The 13,065-nt window shown below is 39.2% G+C and overlaps 1 protein-coding gene across 1 annotated transcript; it reads left to right on the forward strand.

Annotated features, from left to right (window-relative positions):
- Window positions 1-3,281: 3,281 nt before the first annotated feature.
- LOC307129949 (uncharacterized protein) lies at window positions 3,282-10,000 on the forward strand. The gene is made up of 3 exons (XM_079822761.1): window positions 3,282-3,605; window positions 4,302-4,500; window positions 6,947-10,000. The coding sequence occupies exons 2-3, from the start codon at window positions 4,416-4,418 to the stop codon at window positions 8,038-8,040; spliced, it is 1,179 nt and encodes a 392-aa protein (XP_079678887.1). The 5' UTR covers window positions 3,282-3,605; window positions 4,302-4,415; the 3' UTR covers window positions 8,041-10,000.
- The last annotated feature ends 3,065 nt before the right edge of the window (window positions 10,001-13,065 follow it).

Consider the following 13,065-nt stretch of genomic DNA (forward strand, 5'->3'; position numbering starts at 1 on the left):
ATCACATATTAGGGGGACTGGGCAGAAAGGGCCTGGTGACGCCCATGGCCAACACAGAGTATGTTCAGGGTTAACACACAAGACATTCTCAACCGAGCGACGAATCGACGAGTCACCATGAAAGCGCACCATACTACTTTCTTCTTCTTTTATTTAATGGCTTTTTACATACTTAGTGCATATCGCCATTGCGCAATCATTTTTAAATGTTTTCGTTTAATAATCTTTAATCACTGTGAATACAAACTATATTATTTGTTTGATCTTGTTGCTTTTTGAGCATCAGGTTTTTTCGGGGGGAGGGGGGGGCTGTTTTGTGATAAATTAGAGAGAATTTTGCATCATCTTACCTGAGCATTCGAATTTCACAAATATTTTCATAACAACATGAGCCGACTGGATTGATATTCAAAATAGTAAGCAAGTGTTGCTTTGTTTATGATTTGTACATCTGCAGTCCTAATTTTGGTTTCCCATTTTAAATGACGAAAATAGACTATTGATACCTGCTGATATGGACAGATACGCGCTAGTTGACAGTCGCTTTTAGGTGTGTTCAAGCGCAGCTTTTTGGCCGAGACGCAGGGAAAAATGTGAAACTCTTGAAAGCCCTAGAAAAGTGCTTGAATGTCTCAAACTCTCAGATGAATAATGTTAAAGGTCCTGTTCTTCGTGATCCCATTTTTCAAACTTTAGTTAGTGTGTAATGTTGCTGTTAGAGCATTTATAATACCTGTAAAATTATAAAGCTCAAAGTTCAATGCCAAGCGAGATATTTTATTTAACAGAAGTTCCCTTTCAAAGCCTACAGCGAACGGCTGGTTAGGACTACATCCTGGTATTTCCTGCTTTAATTACGTCAGTAGAGCAGTATGTCGACTAACCTCCGCCCACAAGAACACGCGAAAAAGGGGGCGTGGTCTTGTTGCTCCCGCGTGGAGAATAGGAAGTGTTGCGTTCGGTTGCGTTCGTATAGTTTGTTTGTTGCCATGTCGAGACGCTGTTATTTTCATCCCGGAGTCAAGTCACCTTTGTTTGGCTTTCCCAGGGACGCTGTACTTAGAGATCATTGAGCGCATGCATCCCCTTTATGGTGAGAGGCGGGACCTTTCCGGTAACGTGCGCTCTGCGTGTGCTAAGCTGCTGTCGAATCACAACACGGGAACCGCTGGCACAATCAGAACTCGTTACGTATTTCTGAAGGAGGGACTTCATAGAACAGGGAAATCTTTCAAGCCGTTTTGAGGACAGTGAAAACAGCAATATACAGATAAGTAAATTGTGTGAAAAATACTGTGTTTTTTTACACGCGAAACATGAACACATGTTATATTGCACACTGTAAACACAATCAAAGCTTCAAAAAAACACGAAAAACGGGACCTTTAAAAAAACAACATTTGACTATTTCTGCCACAATACCATGGTTAAAGTTAATGTTATGTTTGATCGGATATCTGTGTTTTTTTTTTCAGACCAGATGGAAGTGATGGAGAAAAAACACAACTGGAATGGAGTGGAGGAGAAACATGACTTTAAAACTCAAGGAAGAAAAGCCAAAAAGCTGCACACCTGCTCTCAGTGTGGAAAGAGTTTCATACATAAAGGAAACCTTAACAGACACATGAGAATTCACAGAGAGAACCTGTACACATGCACTCAGTGTGGAAAGAGTTTCCAAAATCAACGAAACCTTAACGCTCACATGAGAGTTCACACTGGAGAGAAACCGTATACATGCACTCAGTGTGGAAAGAGTTTTTCTCAAGCATCGACTCTCAGCAATCATCTGCGCGTTCACTCTGGAGAAAAACCATTTAACTGTGATCAGTGTGGGAAAGATTTTAAATCGCCACCAAGTCTAAATAAACACCTGAAAGTTCATTTAGATGAGAAGCCTTATGTGTGTTCTCTCTGTGGAAAGAGTTTTTCAAGGCTGGATCATTTTAAACTGCACCAGAAAACACATGATGGAGTGAGAGATCATGTGTGTTCTGACTGTGGAAAGAGCTTTACAACAGCTGGCCAACTGAAACGGCACCAGAGAATTCATACTGGAGAAAGACCTTACAAGTGCTCATACTGTGACAAGAGATTCACTCTGGCTGGAACCATGAAAACACATGAGCGACTTCATACTGGAGAGAAGCCGTACCACTGTACTCATTGTGAGGAGAGTTTTAGAAATGTATCAAGCCTTCACACTCATATGAAAAAATGTTGCATTTGATTTACTTTTTTTTTTCTTTTTTCATGTCAAATATATTAAAGTTCATTCTGTGAGATGGAGGTTGGGTTACACTTTATTTTAAGGTGTCTTTCTTACACTGTAATTATACATTTAAGTATGGAGTAATATTAAGTAACTACATGTACTTGCAATATGGTTTGGGTTTGGTATAAGGTTAGTTGCATGTAATTATACATAATTTTTTTTATTATTACTATAGTAAGTACATGTAACATGTGTAACAAAAACACTGTAGAGTGTTACTGGAGTTTGTCCTAAAAGCACAATATCATCTAGATTAAATTTAGGGCAGGATGTTTTTTTTTTATATAAACAGAGTAAATCTGACCTGCCTGTAGCTTTCTAGTAATCCTGAAGACATTGATTAGCAGGTGTGTTTGATTAGGGTTGGAGCTAAACTCTGCAGGACAGCAGCCCTCCAGGACTGAAATTGCCCATGCCTGGTCTAGAGTGTCCTGTGCACACACATTGACGCTAAATTAGTTTTTTTTTAATAAATCTCAATATGTGCATGGAAAATTGCGTACACGCATTTCAATGCCTTTTTGGTGCATACGTAGCATTTATAGTGTTTAAAACTTTCTGTAGATTTCATCCTAAAAGCTAGATTTTGCGTGCGCATTAAAACTTTCAGATTTATAAGACCGTGTGTACGCCAGAACCTGCACAAAATTCCCTTTATAAAACCCAGTCAGCGGAAGATTGTGCGCACATGCACCTCCATCCCGTCTCCTCCCAGATATATCCATATATGAAGCAATTACTATGCATTTTAAAAAGAATAAATAAACCAAAATTGTGTAGCATTTCAGAGAAACTTTTCAGAGAAGAGTTATTCTCAATCTTTTTTCACCGGCCAAATAGTATTCAATTAGTATTTAATTACTTGAAACAAATCTAATTTTTGCAACTTTGCCAATAATTTTAGGATGTTTATATATTTTTAAACCGAACAGACCTTGATGATAGTGTATTTTCTTCGGAGATGTGGGGCCCCTTTAAGAAGCACGACACTGCGCACTGAGGATGCGCAGAAGAGAAAAGGGGGAGACGAGATGAGACGAGACGAGAGCTGAAAAACCATAGACTGGCTGAAACTTTCACCAGTTGAAGCTGAAAGTGTTTGACAATTTGGGGATTTTGTGGCCAAATTTTGCCTATCGATTTTCTCATTGCGGCTGTGACTTTTGTTAACCTTTTTTTGACAAGGAGCTATTTTGGCTAGGGCTATATTAAATAAAATTAGCTGTTTTTTGGATATTGTTTAGTTGGGGCAATTTGTCCCGTATTTTACATAGGCCTACACATAGTTGAATAAACACATACGGATTTTGCAGTGTGGAGAAAACTAAAAGTAAGTAGTAGAGGTGTGTGTGTGTGTGTGTGTGTGTGTGTGTGTGTGTGTGTGTGTGTGTGTGTGTGTGTGTGTGTGTGTGTGTGTGTGTGTGTGTGTTTGCATTTTAGCGTCTTTGTTTCCCTAGCGACGGAGTGTACGCGATGTAAACACTCGCTGCGTCGTGCTCAAGTTAGCTCTCTTAGAATATGGCTGAATAGAAAATAAGTTATCAGTGGTTCTGTCCAGGCAGTACCTGATGATGAATATACAGCGAAAACCATTTTAATTTGCTCACTGTGGACTAGATGCTACGGCAAAAGACACAGAGTCACATTCATCAATTCCTGTTAAATTACCCCAAACATCTCCTGATGCCGATAGGGTATGATATTTGGATAATCTATTCATATGACAGTTCATACATTATGAGAGCGTAGACATAATATTGTAAGAAAGATATCACAGAGTGTAACATTAATCAGCTCAAGAGTTTGTGTTTAAGGAAATGCGTTGTGTGTCCTGGTTTATTATTAGAGTGTAATAATATGTTGGCAGAGAGTTTTTCATAGACTCTGACTCTATTACACCAATAAAATGTGCTTAATGTGCCACTTTACAGAAGATCTCAGACATCAGCATAATGAATGAGGGGAAAACAAGTATTAAAATAAGTTTTTCAGTATAAATTCAGTAACTTCTCTCTGATTTTGGCAGATCTGATGTCCCTCCCACAACAATTCACCAATAAATACTGGAAATATTCACATTATTCTACAAGAGAAGGACAAACTCCAGGTCTAGCAGCTGAAATCTGTGTGACTGTTAAAGATGGAGTTTATTAAAGAGGAGATTGAAGACATGAGTGATCCAGAACCATCCAGAATAAAACATGAAGATACTGAGGAACAAATAGGTTGGTGTCCATTCTTGATTCTTCATTGTTGACTGCTTTAGTAGCTGTGAAATAATCAGCAGGATATGGATGATAAATAATACAGGAATGCATCTTAATCAACCTTGTTTCTAGCATTTTTCATCTAAATTTTAATTAACAAGTGAATGACAGAACTAACATTTTCCAACACAAAGACCTGATATTTGATCAGTTACCTGGGGTTTTTTCCAGAAAGCAAGGTTATCTTACGGTCAAACACGTCCTGAACTCTCGGTTGATTAACCCAAACCTTGCTTACTCGAGGTATGCTGGTTCCAAAAACGAGTCAGGGAGTAAGTTCAGCCAACACAGAGTATGTTCCCGGTTAACACACAAGACATTTTCAACAGAGCGACGAATCGACGAGTCACCATGAAAGCGCACCATACTACTTTCTTCTTCTTTTATTTAATGACTTTTTACATACTTAGTGCATATCGCCACCAGTGTTGTGCAAGTTACTTCCAAACAGTAATACATTATAGATTACTTATTACTGTTATTTAAAAGTAATTTGTTACCTTGCAATATTACTGTCTCAGCATGGTAATGCATTACAATACTCCTGTATTACTTTTGAGTTACTTTCACCAAAATAACTTCAGAAGTAGAACTTAACATTCTTAAATGACATAATGTAGGTTACTACAGAGCAGAAGGCGATATGATGTAGTATAATGACTGTGGGCTATCCAGGCTACTAACAATATAGCATATAAATGGCAAAGTGAAGGCTCAAGACAATGCAAGAAAGGATGAATCACAAACGATCCAAGCCTGTTAAAAGTATGGTAGAGGTAAAGTGATTATCTGGAAATAGCTTGTGTCTATTCATATTAGACACAACAGAACTGTATGTAAACTCTAATGCCATGACAAGACGTACATTTGTTCTTTTCTTATTGTTGTCATTATTTTATTCTCTTTTTCAATTCGAGAGGTTCACAACACAAAACCGCCATGCACAAAGTGCAAGAGATGTTTGTCGATGGTTCTTTCGGTTTTAGACAGGTTGCATTTGACTGCATATGCATTTGACTATTACATTCTTCTTGTCCTTATCTCTGACAAACTCGAAGTAATGCGCATACATCCATCTCGCGAATGTCCAGTCGTCTTCTGCCATCTTCATCCATTAAGCCTTGTTTACTTTCGTTTTGCTGACTGCGCGTGCGCCTCGTCCGTTTGCGAAGTGGTTATACTCAACGTGCTTGCTGTTGTGCTATTCTTTGTAAAAGCCTTCTTTAGCTACTTTTCTACTGGCCAGCACGAGCTGTCATTTAGTCTTTATTGGACACCACACACGGCTATTGACTGACCACGAACAGGTAATAACTTACTTGCATTTTCCATTTGTTGTCTCGCGGTCTTGCTGTTGTTTTTTTTGTTTTTTTTTTACAATTTAATTTTGGGCTAAAAGTGTGTTGTAACGTGAGCGTTACTGAACATGTACTGAGTAAAATATTACTGAAATTTGATTAGTAATGCCTTACACTACTGCGTTACAGCTAAAAGTAATATGTTACTGTAATGCATTACTTTTGTAACGTGTTACTCCCAACACTGATTGCCACCTATTTGGTGGTTGTGCAATCATTTTTCAATCTCTTTGTTTAATAATCTTTAATAACTGTAAATAAGAACTATATTGTTTGTTTGATGCTAATTCTATAATAAAAGAAAGACTGGTTAAACTAAATAACAGCCTGTGTTTGCGAAGACAGCAAGGCTGTCAATAAAGGTCGGGAAACAAAATTAGGAAACTTTAAAACAGCATATAAGGGGCATTTGAGTTCTATAGATGGTTGCGCCAGCACCTGAAATTGATCATTAAGTTAATTAAATAATAAAATGACTATTGGATAGTAATATTTAGAGGTTGAAGTACTGGGAAAAGTGAAGCTCTTGAAAGCCCTTGAAAAGTGCAAAATTTCTACCACAATACCATTTTAGCGTTACTACATCAAATCCATGGTGGACTGAAACACCTTCAATAACTTTGTTCATCATGGCACAATGTTTCCCCTGGTTTCCCACGTTAGTGATGTTTGATCTGATATCTGTGGTTAATAACCCATATCACATTGTTCTGCACTGGATCTCCCAGCGCTGTGTAGAACAGTATCACATGTTGTGAGAAAAGCAGCCCGAATAAACCTGTTATGAGCTCTATTATTGCTCTGAACTGATACACGGTCCACGCAGGTCAAATGAGTAGTTTCACCGGCAGGAAAAATGGTTGCATACCCTGAAAATGACCAAAACTTGAGGTTATCCGCTTATTTACCCTTAAACATACTGTATGTAACACAACCTGCTTTCTGGAATACCCCCCTGATCCGCTCTTTGTGTTAGTAATGTAAACTTGAATTTTCACATTTATTCTCCTTGAACTGATTCAAACTACCTAATGTGTTTATTTTAGACAAGATGGAAGTGATGGAGCAAAAACACAAACTGAATGAAGTGGAGGAGAAACATGACTTCAAAACTCAAGGAACAAAAGCCAAAAAGCTGCACACCTGCTCTCAGTGTGGAAAGAGTTTGCAGAATCAACGAAACCTTTACAAACACATGAGAATTCACACTGGAGAGAAACCGTATACATGCACTCAGTGTGGAAAGAGTTTTTCTCAAACATCAAGTCTCAGGTATCATCTGCTCATTCACTCTGGAGAAAAACCATTTAACTGTGATCAGTGTGGGAAAGAGTTTAAGTCGTCATCAAATCTAAAAAAACACCTGAAAGTTCACTCAGATGAGAGACCTCATGTGTGTTCTCTCTGTGGAAAGAGTTTTTCACGACTGAACAGTTTTAAAGATCACCAGAAAACACATGATGAAGTGAGAGATCATGTGTGTTCGAACTGTGGGAAGAGCTTTACTAGAGATGACCATCTGAAACAGCACCAAAAAATTCATACTGGAGAAAGACCTTACAAGTGCTCATATTGTGACAAGAGTTTCACTCAGTCTGGAAACCTGAAAACACATGAGCGAGTTCATACGGGAGAGAAGCCGTACCACTGTACTCAGTGTGGAAAGCATTTCAAAGATGCATCAGGTTTAAAAATTCATCTGCGCATTCACTCTGGAGAAAAACCATTTAACTGTGATCAGTGTGGTACAAAGTTCATTTCATCATCACATCTAAAAAAACACCTGAAAGTTCATTCAGATGAGAAGCCCCATGTGTGTTCTCTCTGTGGAAAGAGTTATTCAAGGCTGGATCATTTTAAACTGCACCAGAAAGCACACAATGATGTGAGAGATCATGTGTGTTGTGACTGTGGGAAGAGCTTTACAACAGCAGACAATCTGAAACAGCACCAAAGAATTCATACTGGAGAAAAACCTTACAAGTGCTCATATTGTGACAAGAGTTTCACTCTGTCTGGAAATATGAAATCACATGAGCGAGTTCATACTGGAGAGAAGCCGTACCACTGCACTCATTGTGGGAATAATTTTAGATATTTATCAAGCCTTCACGCTCATATGAAAAAATGTTGCAAGTGATTGACATTTGTTTTCATGCTCGCAAAGATTCTCGCAAAGAATGTTTGTCCAATCATTGCTGTGTTCACGCCATGTCGCAGCCGTAATTAGATGACAACCTGTGAGTTTCTACGCGAACGCTGTGCACGTTCATGTTTTGAAGGAGATGCGGCTTTGGAGACACTCTGAAGGGAGGGTGGGATCTCATGCTTTCAATGCTAGTTTTGCTATTGCTAGTCTCTCAGAAATTGCCTACCCTGTCTATAATTTTGTGAAAAGCTTTGAAAACCGAAACAACATTTTGTCTGTCACAGTTCTGGTTGTCCACTGTCCTGTGAATTAATTTTTTTTTGGTCTGGTCTGGTCTTGTCTTCCATTTTCTGTGTTGGTGTTTTCATATGAACACACATGCTGCGTCCCAATTCGCCTACTTATACTACTTATACTCGCCTACTTGAGTGTGTAGCAGAAGAGTATGCAAGCTTTGGTTGCATACTACTTCGTCATCTATAACGGACTCTGTTGCTTAGTTCCTCGTCCATCTCACAATGGGTTGTATCAGCCGTTAGAGTGCACAACGATCTGCACTTCGAATTCTGACCGGAAATAGTAAACTATCCAGGGAATCTTTGGAATCTTTTGTCTTGTCCTTTGCCAGATTGTTCTTTGTGGTCCAGGTTTGTACAGCTCTTTCTGCCAATTTGATGTTCTGACTCCAAGCCTTTTCTAGTTTTTATTTCTCAGTAAGTGCCCTATAGTACACCCAGTTGTTTGCTAGTCTCATCCTGACGCAGTTCTCATTTTCACGTCCAGCGCCACGTAGTTTAAATATCAAATGCCCTCGCGCCCATCTGTTCGCCCATGGCGTGCTGGTCTTAAAACCAGGTGTGTTCTGGCTCATTGTTGGCGCTTTGCTATTTTGAGGAACTGAAAACGACTGCGGCATTGACCAAAAACCTTGTCCAAAGTCAAAAGCGCAGTATTTTTTTGTGTTATTTAAAGGGCACGTTAGTAATGTGCACCTATAGGCGGATGCACAATACGCGTACACTCTGCTTATTACACACACAGGGACGCACAGCAGCACACAAACACTTTTAAATATTAAAAATAAAAGGATTCCTCTCTGGAGAAGCATTCAGAGCAAATTCCGCCATGTCAATAGTGAATCCGTCATGGTGCAAGCACAACCAGCTTTTAAAGGGAATGGGAGATGAGACTCTGATTGGTTTAATGCACGTTACACCCAAAACACACCCATGACTCATTAATACCCCTTTTCCACCAGAATGAACCGGGTGCTAGTTCAGAGCCAGTGCTAATCCCAGTTCATAGTTGGTTCAACTGAGGACCCTTCTAAGAACCGTTTGCTTTTCCACATGCTGAGAGCCACAACAGAGCCATGTCTTACGTCACTGTATACGTCTCATCTTTCTCAGCAACGCTAGCGAGGCAGCAGCAGTGTTGCCAAGTCCGCGCGGTCAAATGTGATTTTTAAATGATGATTTCCTGCGGTTTGTCTCATTTTAAAAATTGCATCACTGACAAAATGGATTGTAACTGACAACAAACAAAACACTGTACAAAACCATTCAGCAGCAAAAGTCGCGTTAATGGTAAGTCTTTCTCAGCAACGCTAGCGAGGCAGCAGCAGTGTTGCCAAGTCCGCGCGGTCAAATGTGATTTTTAAATGATGATTTCCTGCGGTTTGTCTCATTTTAAAAATTGCATCACTGACAAAATGGATTGTAACTGACAACAAACAAAACACTGTACAAAACCATTCAGCAGCAAAAGTCGCGTTAATGGTAAGTCTTTCTCAGCAACGCTAGCGAGGCAGCAGCAGTGTTGCCAAGTCCGCGCGGAATTGGGCTACTTCATCACTGTGGCCGCGGCCTGTTTTTCATGTCCGCGGGTTGAAGCGACCCCAATTATGTGATATTTAGCCCCGGGAATGCGAATTTTAGTAGGCAACCATGCCAAAAAAAAACATATTTTACCCCCAAATGTGATTTTTACCGGGTAAGCCCCGCTGAAACACGAGAGGGCTTGTTTTGAGTAGCAATTGGGCGGGTTTTGTTGTGAAAACCTGGCAACCCTGGGCAGCGGGAAACACAAACACACACCAGGCTTGTTCGAAATGCATTGGCTCTGCGCAGACCGATCCACGTATGATATAAAAAAAAAACCGCATGAGTGAATCAAAAGCATAAGGAGTCGTATGCTCTCGCTGGACTCGTTATCATACGGCGATCGGTCTGCACAGCACCGCTGCGAACAAGCCTTCCATCAACAATGCAAACGTTGTGTTACTATTACTATTGATTCACATGGCTTTACGATCCTACATCGGCATCAAAACACAACGAAAACACAGCGGATCCAACGCATTCATGCAGTTCGCCGTAATTTGTATAGACGGAGATTACAAACGAGCAGCAGCTGTTAGCTCCATTAGCTGCTATTTCAACAATGGCGGATCTCAAGTTTGTGTTCGTCTTGTTGACCCCGCCCCCAGCGCCTGACGTAATCGGTTCTTACTTCTAGCCCTGTTCTAGCCCAGCAATGTTTTGGTGCTACTTAAGATCCACTTTTCCTGGCTCGGAGCTCGGGCTTGGGTGTGGAAACACAAAGAACCGATATGAAACTAGGCTCTGGCTCCGAACTAGCTCTAGCACTGCCTTGGTGGAAAAGGGGTATAAGAGACTATGTACAACCCTTTTGGACTATGCGCCTGGCGTGCCACCCATTTTTTTTCCTTCGTTAAACTAGCAAAAGTGGATTCGCACACGCGCCATGTGCTTCAGACCATGCACTCAGATCGTTAAAATAGGGCCCTAAGAGATTTTTGCTGGCCCATCGCCATTGGGGGGCAGTGTCTCCTAATCGTAGGGTCATTCAGCAAACTTACTATTGAGAGCAAAAAAAATTAATTCTGTGGATTTGGCCATTCATGTATTAATTTAGCTCACAGACAGGCACGTGCAGAGGGGGGGGGGGGGCTTTGGGTGCTCGAGCCCCTGCCCTTTTTCAAAATGAATCAAAAGTGCCCCTCTCTGACAAATATCAATGATAATTTCGTGGTCAATAAAACTACATAAATGTGATTATTATAACATGACAATGTATACAATAGTAACGGACGGCTCAAAAGTCGGATAATTTCTGTTGAGGCGTTGCTATAACGCGTTGCTATGGGTTGCGTTGCGTGCGTTTTGATTGACAGCTGATTTTCCACTGCTCGGAAACGGCTCTCGAGCCAAATATGGTCCTTTCAGAGAGTGTGTGGCCTCACGGGAAAAAAGTAAACCAATATTTTTTTTTTCATCCATAATCAGAGCTAATGTGTTGATTTAATTACAAATCTATATATTATATATTTTAAAGTATTACACAATTCACCAATGCCCGTTTTTCATGTATATACACCAACCAATCGTGATCTGGCAAAGCAAGTTCAAATTCCATTGGGCGATGTGAAGTGGAGCGGTAATTTTCTGTTCTTATTCATAAATCGGTTGAAAATTACATGGACGATTTCCTGCGGTTTTTCTCATTTTATAAATTGCATCACTGACAAAATGGATTTTAACTGACAACAAACAAATCACTGCACAAAACCATTCAGCAGCAAAAGTCGCGTTAATGGTAAGTAGTGTTAAATTCACTTGTATTTATGTATATTGATACACCGTTTACTACTTCATGAAACTATCAAAGTTAACAAAACCCAAGTGCCACCAGCACCTACAGGCCTATTATGTGAAGTGCAGGCTGGCGAAATGGTGACGTGAAAGGACTTTATTATATTAACGTTACCATTTTTGAATATTATGCAGCATTATGAAAGAAGTCTCTTAAGTTCATCAAGCCTGCATTTATTTGATAAAAAACAACAATATTGTGAAATATTAAAATGATGGTTTTCTATTTTAAAATAATTTAAAATATAATTTATTCCTGTGATCACAGCTGGATTTTCAGCATCATTGCTCCACTCTTCAGTGTCACATGATCATTCAGAAATCATTCTAATATGAGGATTTAATGTCAATGATGGAAACTGTGATACTCTTTTCAAGATTGTTGGATTAATAAAAAGTTAAAAAGAACATAATGTAATAATATTTCACAATATTAGGCTACTGTTTTTTCTGTATTTTTGATTAAATAAATGCAGGCTTGATGAGCATATATATATATATATATATATATATTGCCCCTTTTTTACATTTGAGCCCCTGTCCCTGAAGAACTCTCTGCACGGCCCTGCTCACAGGAACACTAATCTCTAAAATTGTATAAATAACACATTGTCTTCAGAATATGATTCCGTTAGTCAGAGCTTGTGTAAGGTTTGGCAAGGTTTACCTTCCCTTGGCCATGGACTTAAATGTCAAATTTTCTCATTCAATTTCCTGCTGCTGCTATGGAAGATTCCACACTGAATAAAAAGGTCATTTTTCAGAATTGCATGATATAAAATCGCAATTGTAAGAAAATGTCAGAACTAGAATCAGAATTTTTCAGTGACCTCTGGCTCCAGCAGCTTTCTGAAAATTCCATCTTTTTGTTCTCCACCAGGTCATTTCCAGCACTTGTTTTTCCTCCGCTGCATATCAATGGACTTAATCATTTTATGTTGAAAAGATTTGTCTTTATGGACATTTAATAAACTGTTCTACACTTGAGTAAAAATTTTTCTACAGTTGTGTGACATTGTCTTGAATTATCTCTTTATTGAACACTGAGAATGAGTTATACAGTTTTAATCCCATTAATGAGTTTAAACATTCTATCTTAATACTGTGATATGATTGGGATGTTCAGTAGCCTATTATTGTAAGATTGACCCAATTTTCCAGGTATGTAGTCATACAAAGATCATACAAAGAGGTTGGACTTCATTTGATATTTTATTATAGACTGCTTTCTATCATGATGATAAATACAGGCGAGTATATTACAATCAAGCAACATACAAACAAGAGTACTGTTTTCACGAATATGGGTACAAATGTTATCTCGACATATGAAAATTTGAAA

Source organism: Gobio gobio, assembly GCF_949357685.1.
Source record: "Gobio gobio genome assembly, chromosome: 8".
Taxonomy (NCBI): Eukaryota; Metazoa; Chordata; class Actinopteri; order Cypriniformes; family Gobionidae; genus Gobio; species Gobio gobio.